This window comes from Ziziphus jujuba, chromosome 2 (assembly GCF_031755915.1).
Source record: "Ziziphus jujuba cultivar Dongzao chromosome 2, ASM3175591v1".
NCBI classification, from domain to species: Eukaryota; Viridiplantae; Streptophyta; class Magnoliopsida; order Rosales; family Rhamnaceae; genus Ziziphus; species Ziziphus jujuba.
Genome location: NC_083380.1, coordinates 32659070 through 32677659, shown reverse-complemented (window position 1 = coordinate 32677659; position 18590 = coordinate 32659070). Strand labels below are relative to the sequence as shown.

The 18590-nt window shown below is 33.6% G+C and overlaps 2 protein-coding genes and 1 pseudogene across 3 annotated transcripts; 1 reads left to right on the top strand and 2 right to left on the bottom strand.

The window, feature by feature from the left end:
- Window positions 1-3610: 3610 nt before the first annotated feature.
- On the bottom strand, window positions 3611-8329 carry LOC107403325 (putative disease resistance protein RGA4). 2 transcript variants are annotated; one of them, XM_060815158.1, is made up of 5 exons: window positions 7766-8329; window positions 4577-4676; window positions 4384-4450; window positions 4130-4234; window positions 3611-4051 (listed from the first exon to the last, which is right to left on the bottom strand). In XM_060815158.1, exons 1-3 carry the CDS (start codon window positions 8084-8086, stop codon window positions 4395-4397), a joined length of 477 nt encoding a protein of 158 aa, XP_060671141.1. In that variant the 5' UTR covers window positions 8087-8329; the 3' UTR covers window positions 3611-4051; window positions 4130-4234; window positions 4384-4394. The 2 variants fall into 2 exon arrangements, with proteins under 2 accessions (XP_060671141.1, XP_048330524.1); XM_048474567.2 differs by having other exon boundaries at window positions 4577-8329.
- A 564-nt stretch (window positions 8330-8893) lies between these two features.
- LOC107403331 (plastid division protein CDP1, chloroplastic) lies at window positions 8894-14999 on the bottom strand. The gene is made up of 12 exons (XM_016010215.4): window positions 14346-14999; window positions 13813-13926; window positions 13561-13698; window positions 13091-13195; window positions 12877-12999; window positions 12158-12526; window positions 11861-11956; window positions 11589-11708; window positions 11200-11265; window positions 10336-11115; window positions 9580-9770; window positions 8894-9310 (listed from the first exon to the last, which is right to left on the bottom strand). The coding sequence occupies exons 1-12, from the start codon at window positions 14652-14654 to the stop codon at window positions 9226-9228; spliced, it is 2496 nt and encodes an 831-aa protein (XP_015865701.3). The 5' UTR covers window positions 14655-14999; the 3' UTR covers window positions 8894-9225.
- Window positions 14745-17842, top strand: LOC112489525 (uncharacterized; annotated as a pseudogene).
- Window positions 17843-18590: the final 748 nt, after the last annotated feature.

Here is an 18590-nt window from a genome sequence, read left to right as displayed (position 1 = left end):
CTAGAAAGATTGTTTGGTATTTATAACTATTAGTTTTTTGTGGAGAATGTTTCAACATTTTGATATTTGACAAAATTAGTTATTTTATTTTCTTTAGAAAAAAAATATTTAACATATGTGATTATTAATTACATCTTTCCTAGGGAAAAATAAAAGAAGTTATTGATTGATCTTACTAATCTCTTTAATTATAGCTTTGTTTAAAATAAAAATTTTATGAATGCGAGTATAAAAATACATAATAGTAAAATTAAGGTGAAAAATGAATGTTAATGGTTAATATGGTAATTTATATTGTAATTTTAATTGTTATATCCATTTAGAATAAATAAGTATGTCATTATGAGTAAGTAAATTTATCTTAAACATGGTTAATACCATGTCTAGTGTACATTAGAAGAATTCTCCTAAATTTAAAATAAAATATGATTATGAGATAAATGCTAAAGGTTTTTGTATCTCATTCAAGATTTTAGATTTAAATTCAAATATTAATTATTACATTATTAAATAGTTAAACTTTAATCATATAAACAAACATCCATGTTTTAACTACTTTTGTTATTCCGTAATAAAAGACTTGCTATATATATATATATATATGGTAATTGTATTGTATAATGCTTAATTGCTTTTAATTCATTTGTTAATGAAGGGTTAGAGTTGACAAGGCCAAAAATATTATGGGTAAATTACATTATTGCAATTACCCAAGAAAGTTCTTGACAGCTGAGTTAATCTGAGATTGGAATTTTTATTTTTTTTTTATTTTTTTTGCTGAGACTGAGATGATGGTAATTTGATATTTGAAACTATATATATGTACATATAAGTTTCAAACTATTTAATCATCATTTGTACAATTCATATGTTCTTTTGGTCTCATCTTATAAAATATATTTGTAAAATAATATATTAATCAATTTATATTTCAGACCAAAAAAGAAAAAAAAAATCAATTTCTACAAGTTTCAAGGAAAAAAAAAAAGAAAAAGAAAAAAGGACTATTCAAGTGACTTTGACATAGGGAGAGCGTGGTGGTTGATATGCCACTTCCAGTAGGCGGCAGGTCTAATTTTCAAATCTCTTAATATGGATGGAAAATTCCATTATATATGAAGTTGTATTAAAAACATTGCTCAAGTCACGTCAAACTATATACTACATGAAAGATGTGAAACCTTTGATCCTCTCTCAATTCATATGTGAGAGAACATTAATAGAATAGAATTCCAATTCAAAATCATTGACGAGGAAGCTGACTTTATACTAATACTGGAGACCTAACAAAAATTTTATATGTACTATAATTGAAATAAAGGTGAAAAATTACAGCTTGAGATACAAAAATGGGTTTCAACAGCCGCGTGCAGTGCATTAATAACCAGTGGAATCCATCCTAACCTAATATCCTTTTAACTTCAACTAATCTTTCTTAGTTGTGGTGGTCAATGTTTGACTCCACAAACGAAAGTAAATCATACGTACATAGTGCTCCTCTGCCAATTTCTCCTATAAAATTTTCACATCGAATGTTTAATATTATCATCATTGTTGTCATTAGAGAATATAACCATCCATTAGCCCGTTATTTACTTCTTTTCTTTCCCTCTGGCAGTATGATCATTAGTTTCATCCCCACTTTTGATTTTAAACTTGGTTTTCTACCACTACAGAAACAGCCTTTTTTTTTAATTTTCAGCTACATATGTTGTATATTAGATCTTCAATAGAGAGATCAACATTCCCATTAGATTATAATTTTATTATAAGGTCCATTATTGCCCAAAAAAATATTATTATATGGTCCACATTGGGAGTATTTCCCCTGTTTTTCTCAAGCACGTGCCAACAATTTTTACAGTGCTTCACTTTTTTACCCACTTTTGTTATTATTGTGATGATGTGGCAGACCTATTTTTGTGTCATGTTCCGCCAATAAAATAATGTGAATTTATTGGTAAAAATATAATTTATTCAACAACATAGGGTAGTTTACACTATCTTCCTAAAATCAACTTTCAATTCTAACCCATTTCAGTACCTATGACCACAATTGTTTAACCTCATATCCATTCATTCTGATGTTGTTTAGTTTAACATCATGATCTTTAGAAATCCAAAAATAACAGTCATGATTTTTTTTTTTCTTTTCAATATATTAAGTTAATGAGTTGTTTACTCTATGTGTCTTTTTTTTTTATATAATACAAAAGTGAACTTTGCTATTAGACTGTCCGACTAAAAAATAATGTATGTACTTGAGTGAGTTTTTGAAAGAAGTTGTGGCTTTGTTTCTCTATAAATTTGGCCACAGCTCCTGCAGCTAAAACACAAATTAAAGTTTGCATTTGGAGCCTCCTCCTTGTTGCTACCAGTACCAGGAAACTTAAGGACTAGTAATGAGTACAAAGACTTAAGATTTATTTTGACGTTTAAGTTTCCAGCTTTCAAAGCATTGTGAAAGACCATAATATCAGCAAATGATAAAAAAATAAAAAAAATACATAAAAATAACAGTAAACAAATTAAATTAATTAAAAAAAAAAAAAGGGATAAGGCAGGGTATATGGAATTAAAGTGGGTATATTAATCTTTACCTTTGATTCAACTACAATAAATACACTTTATATGGATTCTGACAATACCCATTTCCTTCAATTGTCAACATGATCATAATTTACCACCAACTTCAACTCTTTTACCTTCTCTTTCCACTGTTTGATTAATTCTTCATTATAACCTGTAATTAATTGGCATGTTGTTCCAAACAGAAAGCAATCAGCACCCCTCTTCAGCTTCGAAGGGTTTTATTTTCTCTACTTCTTGATGCCCCTAATGAGTGGAGACCAAACTAAAGACATGATTTATAATGTATAATTTTTTATTTGTCTGTATTTCTTACTTGCTGTGGATTGAGACCTCTCGGCTTTTGGGCTTAAAAAAAGACTGATTGACAAGTCCGCGATTTTCATCGTTTTTTGCTTTAAGACTCAAAACCGAACACTTGGCAGACTCAAATTTTTCTCTAATGCACTCCATTTAGCCCATTATCCTTCTTCCAATGATGACAGTTGAATGGTAGTTCTCTTCCAAGCCATCTAGTCCGAAGCAACAAATAGATGGGAACTTCATTTTATATGAGAATATGAACAATGTGCAAACTCAGATTATCAGCCATTGGTTTCTTTTAGGATAATGAGAATTTGATAGTCCAACCTTAAAAGCCTGTAACAGTGTCACAAATCCAAAACAGAGTGTGTCCTTGTATATTTGATCAGTTTGTCCCTTCTGAGGATATTCACTATTCTAAACAAACTATTTGTCCCTTCTGAGGATATTCACTATTCTAAACAAACTATAAAATTTAATTTCTATAGGTGAGGCTAGTACCGCAGCACGTTAATACAGGATTTTAAGAGACTTTCTTACTTGAAAGTGGATAATTACTACTTTTCCAGTATGATATCTGATTGTTAAACAATTTCGGTACCGTAACGTTTTCTGGGCATGATCCAATTCTTAAGCTTTTGTGATTTACAAATTTGCAGTAAAAATATAGTAATAATGAAAATAAGAAATTATTAATGTATAGGTTTCTGACTAAAGAGTACCAAAACTGATTGGAAATCAGTACTATGTAATTCAACTTAAAACTGAGTATGCATCCAGAGGAATGACTTGAAGTAGAATCCAGCATCAAGAATGTGAAAATACAACGATCTATCAACAAAGTTTCTCTCACACTATCAAACACAAAAAGAAAGAGTGTTATTTTGTCTAATCCAACTTTAGGCTGCACATGCTAAAGCCTTGACATGAAGAAGTAATTAATTTAACTAACAAATTACAAGAAAACTCTCAAGCAGAAAATTTTGATTTTCAATACTTGCTGAGGTGGTATAACTGAAACAACTGCCACATTTCATATGCCATAGTTTATCACTGAAGCAAAAATTGGTAACTGGCTTTTATGAATATGAAGAGGTAGAGTCCCAAGTTCAGCTCTTAATCTTCATGATTACTAATTTTCCTTTTGCCATTTTTGTCTCTGCGAAGCAAGAAAAGAAGCCATAGTATAAGAAACATTTTGAATGAGCAAATACTTGTATCAAATGAAGCTAATTACCAGCATCCACTGTAATCTAATTATGCTCTGCTGGGTAAAGTGTCCACTTCCAGCACTCCGTTTATGCAATTACCATTCTTAGAACAAATGGACAACCTCATCAAGCTGGTATAAAGATCAAAATCATTAATTATTAGAAACTCAGAATGACAACACAGTTGGGGCACTCAAAACATAGTTTTGCCCACTTCCTAACAACTTAACCTTTCGGGAACTATGATTATGAAGAAACATATATGAACAATAATAATTACCTTTATGGAATTCATTTCTTGCACAGGTGGGGTACTCGAAAATTCTTAAAGATTTTCCATTTATGTCCTGCTTACATAATTAAAAAACTGTGAAATTCTCTGTACAGACTAAAAAAAAAAAAAAAAAAAAAACAGAAAACATGATAATACAAATGAAAAGTAGTGATCCATGCTTCATACTTAAGTAATGTACCTGAAGCAGCAGAGGATTGTGAATCATCTACAAACTCGAACTGCAAATTGGGTATGTGAGCAATTTTAGGCCAATCCTCACCCTTATCCTTTTGACATCTCTGTGATAAAATGGGACAGTTCCAAATATTTAGTACTTGTAAAGAGCTGATACTCTGCAATCCTTCAGGAAGTGATCCTAAATTGGGGCATTCACAAATTATGAGTTTTGAAAGAGAGGTAAGATTTCTAATTGACTCAGGGATAGCCATCAAGCTATTACATCCTCCAACAAAGAGTAACTGTAGAGTGTTAACATGTTGAAGCCCCTCCGGGAGAGTTTTTAATTGTGGAAGACCATACATTTGGAGAGAATGAAGGCTCTTAAGTTCTTTCCACATAACAACATCAGCACTGCACATGTCAAGCTCATTGCAGTCTTCAATATACAAATACTCAAGTGAGACAAGATGTTGAGTACCAGGGGACAAATACTTTAATTTTGGGCACTTCTTAATCCTTAGACTCTTGAGGGAACCAAGATATTTTAGCCAACTTGGTAGTGATTGTAGATCTTCAATATTACTTAGACACAAATGTTCCAAATTGGAGATTAAACAAGAGAAAGAAGAAGTGATAAAAGCGGAAGAAGATGATGATGATGATGATGATGATGATGGTGTTTCGTCTGTTGTTGTCTGAGTTTGTGGTATTGTAATGCTCATCATGGTCTGATTGAATGGCTTCCAAATAGAATTTTCCAATGTAAGGCTTTTGATGAATGGGGAAAATGGTATGAACTTTAGCTTTGGGCAATCCTCAATATGTAAAGAAGAAATACAGGGAAATGACAGAAATGAGTAATTTGCTACTACCATCAATGGCATTGTGTTTGTGCCCGAACAATTATTACTTTCACCATTTCTTATGTCCTTCCACCACCCTTTAAGACTAGGCAATTTTTTAAGACTGAGATGTACCAAGGATGGTAAAGGCACATTTATTGATGACGAAACAAAGTCTTTTGAAATATACTCCAGAGCAGGCACATCATGTAATGTCAATGACTTAAGAGAAGGGAATTGATCTAAAGGAGGTAGATTTTGGCATTTCAAACATCCTTTTAATGTAAAGCTCACGAGCTGTTTAAGTGTGGGAAGCCAACTTGAGAGATTGACGCCTCTATAACCATACAAACGCAAATCTTTAAGATTTGGATGTGGTTGGAGTCCTTCCAATGTCATTTCATGATCAACAATCTCCATCACTTCAACTTCATAATTTGGAGAATACCAACCCAATCTTAAGGACCGAAGTTGTTGTTTTTCCTTCAAATTTGCATCAATAACATCTTTTCCATGATGCAAATTTTTAATCCAGAGGTCTCCTCTCAAGTTGTTTAGCAGCATTAGTTCCTTTAGCTCACCTACCTCAATATTATGCCTAAACTTGGTCCCTGCAGTCAATACAAATTGTGACAATGTCTGAAGATTAGTCAATTGTCCCAGTCCGCTTGGCATATGGGTCAACTTACTTAACCCTTTAAGCTCAAGATGCCTGAGGTTTACTAAGTTCTTCATATCTCTTGGCAGTTCCTTGAATCCAACCAAGTCTGACAGCTTCAGTGTTTGCAAATTATGTAACTTGGTAATGGAATTAGGCAACATCTTGATTTTTGTTTAGAAAGATCAAGATATCTTAGATGCTTCAATTTACCAATGGACTCTGGCACAATCTTGATCCCTGAATTATGCAGATCCAACATACGTAAGAACTTAAAATTTGAAATAATCACATCACATATTGGTGCACCTGCTGTTTCTTCAATACCCCACCATGGTTGACTAGGCAAAAGAATTGTTCTAATCCTGTTTGATGTTTGAGACAATGAAGTTGGAATTTGCCGTGATGACTTCAAGCAAAAATTGAAAGAAACATGATGGGTATTACGTTTAACATTTTTCCGATCCGAAGGTAACATAACACACTCCAATCCTGCGACTTGTATTGCAAGATCATGAATGAGATCATGCATTTTGCATTTTTTTATATCGCCGAAAGCATCTTCTTCCACCTCTTGAAAGAATAATTTCCAATATAATTCCATGAAATACTCATGACCAACATCCTCTAGGGACTGAGCTGTATTTGTTGACTTTAAAAACCCTTGAGCCATCCAAAGATTTATTAGGTCTTTTACATTAATTTCATGGTCTTTAGGGAATAAGCTACAATAAGCAAAACAATGTTTCAAATGTGATGGAAGATGATTATAACTAAGCTCGAGTGTTGGCAAAATATCATTTTCATCTTGAGATATGTTTAAAAACTCAACATCATGGAAAGATGACCATTCTGTTTCTGGACTTTTGAAGTATAACATCCTTCCTATCGTCCTTATAGCAAGAGGAATTCCTCCACACTTTTTCACAATCTTTTTTCCAACTTCCACAATATTGGAATTGGTTGCATCTTGTTCTTCAGCAAAAGCCATTTTTCTAAATAAAGACCAAGACTGAGTTTCATCCAAACGACCTAAAAGATATGGTTTCCTTTTGCTCATAATCTTTGCGACCACTTTACTACGAGTAGTTACAATTATTCTACTCCCCTTTGCACCATTTAACAATAAAGTTCTCAAGCTTAACCACAGTTCACGGTTCTCATTCCACACATCATCAAGTACAAGTAGATACCGCTTTCCACCTATTTTTTGTCGAAGCTCCTTTTGCAATGACTCCATCTCAGAATTCTCAAACCTCTCACTGTCAGAACCAGATCTAAGAATCTTCTCAACAAGTAATCGAACATCAAAATTAGTACTAGAGACACAAACCCACATTTTCAGATCAAAATGTTTTTGTACCTCATCATCATTAAACACGAGCCGAGCAAGTGTTGTTTTTCCTAATCCTCCACTACCCACAATGGGAATAACCAAATCATTCTCATCAGTTTCATTGTCCAACAAACATTCTAGGATTCTCAATCTATCACCATCCCTCCCAATAACAACTTCTTCTTGAGATACAAATGAGTGAGTATGCTCCCTTGATCTATACACAACTTTTGCTTCTTCGTTTCTAACCTCCAAATAGAAACATCTATCAACTCTAATAGCATCTAGTTTCTCCTTAACAGCTTTTATTTTTTGACCCATCTTGTGCTTAAAGGCAAATTGATTTGGTGTTGAGAAGAAGAAATTGCATACCTGCAGCAAGGTCATCTTGGTCATTTCACTTCCAGTGCTACCAAGAATTTGCTGTCTCAAATCTTCAGCTGAGAATTCATCAAGTAAGTCATCAGCTTCATAAACTACATCTTCAAGCCTCGTAAGCCAAGCTTTGACATGATGGTTATGGGCCTTCTTCTCCTCAGCATCAACAAGTACAGCTTTGATCAATGAAATGGTGTCTTCAAGTCCTGAGAGTTCCTCGTTTACACCCCAAAGCAATCCAGTTTCTTGCACAGCTGAAGTAGCTAACGTCCCAATAATCCTCTCAGCAACCCCAAAGAGAATTGATTCTGCCATTGGCTTGTTTGACCGGTAGATGGAAACCTGAAATTGTTCAAAGCTTAGAAAGAGAAAGATTTTCTTGAGATTGAGATTGAGATTGAGAAAAGGACTCTGCTTCCTAGCCAATTATTTTTACGGCTTTGACAAATTAAAATATTATTTTCCTTAGTTTTATGGGGTTCGTGGCCAATTTTCTATTCAGGGTTTTCCTTCTTTTAAATATTAAATGGTAGAACTTCCACTGCCACCTCCAAAACCATAATAACAATAATAATAATAATAATAATAATATAATGAACGAGTGTATTGTAATCCTTGTGATTGGAATCAATTAAATTTTTGTATTAAACATACGCCAATATTTCTTAACAAAATTAATAATTTCATTTCTTTTTATCCATTTTTTAATTCTTTAAAAAAAAAAAAAAAAAAAAACAAAACAAAACAAAATTGCTAAGCCACCGAATGATGTGGCAGAATACTATTAGATTTACTTATCTATATTTTAGATTTTTATTAACCACTAATATCCTACTACATCATTCGCTAAACAAAATTTGATGAAGAAGATTTAGTACCTAGTGGTAAAAAGCTTGACTTTGCGTTTCAAGAAAACTGAAAAATAAAAGCCTAGAAATAAAACAGTTTGCCACATCCAACCGAAGGCAGCTAGCTTAAACTACAAATTGTGTTCAAGTAGTGTTTGTTTGCTTTCAAAAGCTTACACTCCATTACATGTCTCTCTTCATCAAACGCATTTCATTTCACCGTGAAAGCACAAAAGAACTCAACTACTGAATCAATACATTCTAAAAATTGATCTTCAACAAGACAATGACAATTTTTACACTACTTCCTCAATTTTGGCTAAACAGCTTTCATGTTCTCGAGTACAACTGATATTCAACTTTCAACATACAGAATTCCCTACCAAACTATATACAAGTAAAGAGAAGCAAAGTTAACACTAAGCCCCCTTCATCTTTGGAAAAAATAAAAAAATAAATTTCTAAATTGTGATAAACTATTCTCAACAGAGACCCAATATTGAATTTTCGGAGGTCTCCTAAGGAAAAAGAATTTTAGATGGGAAGAACCATGTTAGCAAAAAGGTATTAGTCATTAGGGCTGATTTCTAGAAGTCGGCTTGCACATCATGATGATGTTTGAATGTCACCTTCACAAAACCTCCAAGAGCCATCATCTTGTCGTTTCAGAATATACCGAATCTTATAGGTGCTGCAATTAATCCCAAAAAAAAAAAAAAAAAAAAAAAAAAAGATAGATACACCGAAAGAAACAATTAATAGAAGCAACATTTTACAGACTAGAACTTTAGAATCTCAAGGGCAACCATTTCTATGACAAATAAAGCAAAAGTGAAAATGTTTAGTCTCATTAAAGAACTTTAGCAACACAGAGACATACTTGACAAAAGAAACCTAAAACACAAATTATAATTATCTTCATTAACTAAGTGGTAAGAAAAATCCAATGACTCCACATACCTGTAATAGTTTGGGTTCTTTTGCTCAGATTCATTAACAAGTTCAGCTGCTTCCTCTAGAACAGCCTCAATTTCTGCCATCTCTGCTCCAATTCCATTTGACAAAATTTCAGCTCGCAAAACAGACAATTCTAGCAAGACAAATCTCCAATAACATGACCTGGATTTTGCAGCATCAGCCAAACCATACCACTGTGAACCAAACAAGAAAAACCATTAAATTCCAGCCTGAAGAAAATAATAAGGAAAAGGTTTTAATTATGGGCCAAGATATGAACTCTTCAGTTTCAGCAACACCAACAAAAAAAAAAAAAAAAAAAAAAAAGGACCTCTGCAGATGCTGTATAACCTAGGTCGGCCCTCCCCATCAAGTTTTTGAAAAAATTCATCTATCGAGTTAATTCCATGAACCATTTTAAAACTTCAAGGAACTCAACATATGTCCATTTCCCATAATTGTTAGTATCTTATTTGAACTTGAAACTTTGATTTTTCTTTGCATTACAACTAAATCAATGTCAAAATCATAACTAGAATGCAAACTTAGGAATATGCAACACTTAGTCAGACCACTACCAACCCCCTTCCATGACCACTTTGGCTTTATAGTAATTGAGTAATCAAGCCTTTAGAAAGAAAACTGAACTTAAAACTGGATAGGTACCACTGGTTATCAGATAATTCATCAGATTACCTAACATTCATATTAATAATTTCAAAGATCAATTTTATAGGATACATACAACCATAAAATTACCTGATCAAGCATTGACTCATCAAGGATTTCAGATAGGCTATGAACCTCATGGCTAGGACCCAGAGCTTCAGCTTTAATTGTTTGCCATTGCTTAACGAGTGCTTCAGCTTCGTCCATAGGCATCAGCCTTCTGGAAATGGCCGTCATAGATGAGAGACCAGCAGCAGGGTATGTTTGTGCATCTCCAGCATCAGAGAAGTTTTTGAACTTCTTAGTTACTATTGTAAAGAGCTTCTTAAATCTGCCACCCATTCCATTTCCATTGATGTAAGCAGGAACTACATTGTTATCCACCGTGTAATCTGTTGTCCATGCAAGGGAACTTGGATATGCTTCAGATTTATTAGCAACCCAAGACGCACTTCTCTTCTCATTTATATTCATCCTTGTTAACTTAACAGTAGCAAAGACAATGCATCCAAGTACTGCAACAGAAGTTAAACTTTTGACCAGATCACCTGGGGATAACCAACTCTCCCAAACTTTATTATGGTGCATGCGAATATTTCTTTTCAATTGAACAGATGGTGCACCACTGTTGTTTCCGTTGCTATTTTTGTCCACAATCAATGAACTTTGCAAATCAATTGGAGCTAGCTGCTTAATAGCTGTACCTAGATTTAGAGAAGAGCTCATACGGGAAAGAGATTCCTCAAAATCCCTCCGCTCTGATACAATAGTATTGGACAATGGTCTGTGATTTATAGTAGCCACAGTTTGTGGAGCTCCTTTAAATTTTTTGTTTCCAGCTACTTTCTTTTCACCATTAAAAAAGTTTACCTGAAAAACAAAAACATTTATAAATAACATTCTGGTTGAAACAAAAGCAGTTATATTTTTCATTCGATCAAATATAAATCTCACCAAGGATGGAGGACAATCCCGTGTGTCTAGAAACACAGTGAGCACAGCATCCTTCAGCCACTTTTCCTGGTAATTTTCAGTAGACAGACTGTCATGAGAAAGACTGAATTGAAGACAAACATAAAGTTTGAAATGAAATAAGTTAACTTGAAGTGGCACCATGTAGAAACAGTCCATCAAAGGATCATGGTAATAAGCACTAGATTTAGTCATAAGGGAAAAACAAGTATGATAGTCCATCAAAGCAAGATATATTCCGTAACCATAATTTGAATATAAAAACTCAAACGGACAATAAAGCGATACAATTTGGCAAGTAGGGTGTATTCAAAATGGACATTCAAAATATGACCTAATATAAGAATCCCAATACGCAAAAGCAAACATACCAACAATTGATTTCCACCACAAGCATCTTTAACATCCTTCCCTAGGACTGAATTTCGCACAGCAGGATTTGATTTTAACTCAAGCTGCTGAACCTTTTCAACCACCTCAGCCTTATTACCCTGGAAACCAAGATAGAACCAAAGTATTACATTGAGGTACAAAAAGGTAAGACAGATAAAATAATGTTCCTAACTGCTAAAACCGAGACATTTCTAATGTATTTAAATGAAGCAGCACCATATGAAAATGTAGGAGGGAAAGAGGAACACACTTCACCAAGAAGGAACAAGCAAAAAGCTTCCTCCAATTTCAGATTGATGCCTTCCGATGCTATCAGACAATCACAAATGTTTTTTGCTTTGTCAATCTGCAAAAAGAAAAAGTAAAATAAATAACAAGAACAGACATTATAGTAAACACATTTATCGTCTCTCTCTATCTCTCTCTCTCTCTCAGAACAAAATTAGGAATTCATATGTTTATGAAAGTACAGATAAGTTAATGCCACAGGGAAGAGAGTAGGAGTATCTGAGTAAAATATGTGGTGGTTAAATGATAAAGAAATTACCAGTTCTCTTTGCTTGTTTGAAAAGCCAAGTGCAATATGAGCTATTAATGCTACATAGAAACAATTAGAATCAATTACAACCCTTTGATTTTGTGACTCAAGCGATTTCTTATTCTTCCGCGTGATGGCTAAATCATTCCATGGAAGAAGATCAATAATCTCTGAAGCTAGTAGTCTATTGAGAGATTGGCTAAAGAAGGATGGCCAATCCTGAACTTGGCGTGGTGCTTCTACATCAAGTCCCTGTCTGAGCAATTCACGCAAGGCAGAAATAGCTCCTCGTCTCCGTTCAGCATTCTCAGGTAAGTGAGGCATGCCTAACAATTCCAATGTGCAAGCAGGGGCTAGCTCCTCCAAAGATTCTTCTATCTAAAATCAATGCCCAACAATATACTTGAAAGAGCAGCAAAGTCAAGTATACTCCAAGGAAATAATATCTGGCTTATAAAAATTTGCCATAAAATATTCACTAGCACTAGTTTTAGCCAGATTAGAGTATCCTACATTTTAAACATCTGTTCTACTAACACCTTCACTTGCCCATTTTATCATCAGCTTTGCAACCAAAGGACAAAAGAGTCAGATAAATCAGCTGCAACATATAACTTACAACAATTTCATAAAAGAACATGTCCATTCTAAAGACTGGAAAATTCCTAAAATTCTTCAATAAATAATATTTGATGAAAGGTAAAGCATAGAAAGGATACAAGCATTACCTGAGATAATAATGTTAATTTCCCAAAAGATTTTTTACTCCTTAGAAGACACTGTGCACGAGCAAGAGCTTCAAATCCGTGGGACACCTTGTTCTTCTCAAGACCAATCTTTGCAGACGCACACTTCAAGAAAGCACCTATATAAGAAAAGGAGGCATAACAAGGCTGCTACAGAAAGAAGGTATAAGATCCTGACCTCTCTGCCATGTCTTACCTCAGCAAGTGCCATAGAAAGAAGCAAATCATGCATATATGGTTTAGCATCAGGATGTTGAAGAGCTGACCTGCCAATATCTAGAACAAGCTTTACTTCCCCGACCTGGATCGAAAAATCCCAATACCATCATATGCATAATCCAAAACCAAGAACCAGTAACGATAACACTAACAAAAACAGAACTAAGGATTCTTAAAGTTAAAAATTACTTACGAGCAGAAAAAATTTCAAGCTATCAAGAAAGAGGAAGTTTAATGGTATCAGAAAAGAAGATAAACACGCAAAAGCAGGGTGACAAATTGAGGTTTGCTACAGCCTACAGTTGGTAAATTCCCAAAAAGGATAAGATTCACATAGCCCAGTGTACACAAAATTGCAAAGAAAGAAAGAAAAAGAAAAGCCTCCATACTGAAGACTAAACAATAACCCCACAAACACTACATGGGTTTTACAAAAATTGAGCTTACCTCTTGAAGGAGGGAAAGAGCACCAGGCAACCAAGCCCAAGGAATTCGAAGTGTAGCCTTAGGTGGTATCTTTGCCTTCACATCACCGGCATATTCAGGTTCAAAAAGAAGTTTATCTCTAACATCCATTAAAAGATCCTGGACACCAACCCATAAAAAATAAAAAGGCTTAGAAAACAATTATTTCACCAATTACACAAAATTTTTAAGAGCAGAAAAAATATGCAAGTACAGTCACAGCCATGTCCCTACTTGGCGAGATACAACAGCTTCCATGCTATAACCATCTTCAATTTCAGCACTCTTCAAATCCATCACCGATTTAACAACCTCATCTTTCTCAGCTCGATCGGTAACACCAATAAGCTGCAAGATTTTTTTACTTGGCAGTAAGTTCCTAAACATAAACTAAAAAACTATGCAAGAAAAAATATGACTGAGCACAAGCACACAATTGATAAACATATTCTCATGTACTAGTGAAATACACACACTAAATATCATTTGCCTTCTACTTGTTTTGCTCAAGTACCACATCATACAGAGCCATTGACCACTAAGCTTGATATATGAACAATTCAATTAACCAAGTACTAAAAACTTACTCATTGTCAATTTCCTTTTCTAATTAAAATTCTCACCCGTCCCCCCCAAAAAAAAAAAAATTAAATTAAATTAAATTAAATTAAAAAAATAAAAAATAATAATAGTAAGCAGCAAATTCACATTTCACCGCATTTATAATTTATACGTAGGTAGAGAGAGAGAGATTCAGGGACAGTGACCTGGTAACATGTAACGGGAATCTCAATGCTGGTGCGAGTGGAAGCGGCCTGAGGAATGTGGGTATCAACAGCGTTCAATCTCCAACGGGCAGTGAGAAAATCAGCATTCATCGAACGCAACCCAATCGAAGCTCTAGAAATGGTGGAACCAGAGCTAATTCTCTCCCTGGGTATACCCAAAACCCAGACCCTGTCGTTTTCCTTGTGAGTGTGACAACTAACATCACTATTATCACCACCATTTTTGCCAAAACTCCTGCAAAAGCAACAAGAAGAAGGAATGGTGGACATGGCGTGTGTCCAAGCCATGTGGGCAGAGAAAAAAGAAAACCCTAGTGGAGAAAGAGAGATTCACTCATACATTTTCAGGGATTTTCACAATCTGCATTTGGGTCTGAAATGGTGGTCCTGTTTTGGTTGGATCTTTGTGGCAAAGAAGCAAACCATGACTTTTCTTTTTCTCTAAAAGAACAAAGAAGAAGGAGCTGGAACTGAAAGACTGTAACTTGAATTTGGGGTTTTCTCTTTTCTTCTAGAGACTTATTATGTTTGTGGGTTTTTTGATCTGGGTTTTTGGGATTTTGCTGTGACTTCGTTTTTCTCCTTTGATGTTTTTGGCTTTTTTGGCTTTTGGATGATTTTGGGATATTTACGAGGGGCCTAACGTTAACTTGCCTGATTCATATTATTTTATTAGTTTCCTAACAACTACTTATTATTCTATTAATTTAAGCATTTTGCCAACAATTAAGAAAAATGTTAATTGCTAATCATTAATGATGGCATCAGTACCATTTATATGTTATTTTGAAATTTTAAATAGTTGTCTAAATGGATTTTTTTTAATTTTAAAATAAAAATAATAATATAATTAAATATTATTAATTAAGAATTATTATTATTAATGGTGATGAATAGTAACATATAATAATTATTTTTCTAAAACAAAACCCAATAATTAATCCAAAACAACAGAAAAACTTCTGATATTTTTCTCAAAAGTTTGTGTGAAGAAAGAATAATTTAAAAGTTAATTTGGTAGGAATAGAAAATAAATACATAGAGTTATTTTTTCCTTATATAATTTTTAAATATTTTTATAACTTGCTTATAAATGTTTGTGTGTGTGTGTGTGTGTTAAAGAACTTTCTTATATTTTAGACACATTATATTGCTCCAAATTTTATGAATGACTCTCTATTTTTGTTAAATTTTTTATATTTTGGTTAATATTCAAATCAAAATTAAAATTAAACTAAAATATCGCAATTAAAATTTACGGTTTCAATAAAATAAATAAATAAATGTTCATATTACAATCAAATCTATATAAATATCCTATTACCAAAAAAAAAAATCCAAAATAAATATCCACATAAAAATTGGAGGGCCTTCTTTTTTGTTTTTTTAACAACATAGGAAGCACGAAAATACGATTTAACCCTTGATTTATTTTTTTCTCTTTTTTCTTTTATTTTTTTATAATAGGTGGTGTATTTTGATTGGTCGACAAAAGTTAGTACTATTTCACAAAACTTTCCAGATTTTATAGCAAAGCCGATCATCGTTCTTCAGACCCCTCAACCGCCGCTCATCGCCGCTTCCTCAGCTGCGGAGCACGAACTTCAGATCCCGGCCACCTGAGCATCTCCGGTCGCCGCCATCCTGATATCTCCGGTGACTCTTCTGAAATCGTGATTAAAAAGCTTTTGCTTTGTTGCTGTTTTTATTTTTCTCTTTTTTTTTATTTTTTTATTTTTTAATCACTGCCTTCTTCTCCATGATTTTTTTTTTTTTTTAATTACTTTGGCTTTCTTTGGTTTGATGGGTTTTTGATTATTATTTTTGTGGGTTTAGGATTTTTGGTTTATAGTTTCATAGAGTGCCAGAAGGCAAGGTAGTAATCGGCACGTCATGGGAACCGAAGTTGCCGACTTTTACTTCGGCAACCAAAACTGGGTCTCATCAAAGCCAGCCAGAAAGTAGTAGTGGTGGTGGAATCTGGAAACCTAATTCGGAGCTTATTGATGGGCTTTTCGTTCCACCAAATAACCCAAGAAAGTTAAACAAACTGCGTAGAAAGCAGCTCAAAGACACTGCTGGGAATAGTTGGTAATTGCTTCTGGCCACTTTCCATCGTTTAATCTTCTTATTTTTCTAATTGGTTTCCGAGAAAGTAAGTTTTTTTACAGCAATGATAAGTTTGCTCCAACCGGGTCATTTTGTCTTAAGCTTAATTTGTAATCTGCAAGGATTGAGACTCTTTTAACTTTTTAGTTTGTATCTCATTGGTTGGAATTCAGCTAATGATGTTAAAACGAAAATATTGCGACTAGGTTTGACATGCCAGCACCTACCATAACTCCTGAGTTGCAGAAAGATCTCCAATTGCTTAAGGTTAGTTCTAGAGGCATTTGAATTCGGTAACTTAAATTAAATTTATTGTGACAATCAGTATTCTGTTATTATGGAAATATTAGTCATGACTGATTGTTTTTTTCAACCTTTGTACAAATTTACAGTTGAGAAACGTAATGGATCCAAGAAGACATTACAAAAAGGGTGATTCAAAGTCAACAACAAAGTATTTCCAGGCAAGTATCCATTTTTATATTTGTATAGTTAGAAGTAGTATGATTTTTAACTTAATTTTCTTGTTATTTATTAATTTCTGTTTTGTTGAAATATTGTAACATTTGGTGATTGATTTTTACTATTATTATTAATCAGATTGGAACAGTGATAGAGTCTCCATCGGAGTTCTACTCTAATAGGCTAACAAAGAAGGAAAGGAAGGCTACACTTGCAGATGAGCTTCTTTCTGATCGTACTCTTGGGGAGTACAGGTGAGATAGTCTATGTTCTGCCCGTTGGTTCCTGTTATGCATAACATGTCTATTTATGGAGGAAAAATGTTTGGTTGTAACTCATTGTCATGACTCATCCAAAGGTCAAAATGCTGTTTTTATTTGTTTTGTTTTTCAGAGTAAATAAAATTTTGAAGAAAATGGGTAGTGTGACGCATAGTTTTCTTTTTGTTTTAAATGAGAATGAGATGCCTTGGAAGCTTGAGGTTTTTTCTATTTGGTGAATTAAGATTTGGCAGAAACTATTTAGATACTTATCTTAATTCTTAAACATAAAACTCAATTTATTTGTCAGCTTGTATCCATGAATTTAGAGAATGTTGCTGGTTTTGTTATTTAAACTTTTTTAGCGTCTATGTTTTGTTTATAATGCCCCTCATTCTTCTTCTCTGCATATGTTCACCTCTCTAGGAAGCGCAAGGTCAGAGACCAGGTGGAAATGAAAAATGGAAGATAAAAGGCAAGCATTCACAAAAGCGAGCAAAGCAGAGAAGACATTGACATTTTCTCAGAGAGAGATTATTGTATTCATGCCGCGATGGTACAGTGCAAATTTTGTTTTTAGATTTTATGTGATAGTGGAATTATATTTTTTTACTGCTATAAAAGAGATGCTGTTTTTTTTTTTTTTTTTTTTTGGCTGTGTTGTGTTTCTTTGGTTTGGTTAAGAGGAAGTAGGCTTAGGCACAGTTCGGTTGGATCGGTTCCATCCGAAATATCCAACCAAACCGATCATTCGGTTAGCTTTAAAATTGAATCCGAACCGACCCGATGTAAGTGTGGAATCCGATATTTAACCGAGTAAAACGGATCAGCGTGGTTTGGGTTCGGACTTTTTAATTTGGGCTTATAATTGGGTTTTTAAATTTGGGCTTGTTTTCGATTTAGTGGCCCTTAGCTTTTCTTTGGGCCTATAATTTTGAAGTTATTTTTGGACTAGTTGGGCTGGGCCTATTTTTGGGTCTACAATTTTGGACCAATTATCATACCTATCATACCTATACGTATCTCATCCAACGTTTTAGGTATGAAGCGGTCAATTTTTAGATATCAAATGGGCAGTTTTTTTTTTTTTTTTTCTTTTTTCTAATGGGCACATTTAGAGTGTTGGAACATTTTTGGACCTAATAACCAAATTATAGTTCTTAAATAAATAAAAAAAATCGCATTTTTGTATTGTTTTTACATTTGCTGTTGTATTAAATATAGGCAATTAACTAAATATTATAAGCTTACAAGTTACAACCGACAATATAGATACAAATTTAAAATACTAATGTTTAATAATACAAATATAAATTGATTAAGAATTCAATATATATGAAAGGAAAAATTGAAGATTGAGAAATGTAGTGCCACTACCAATGTCATGGCCAAA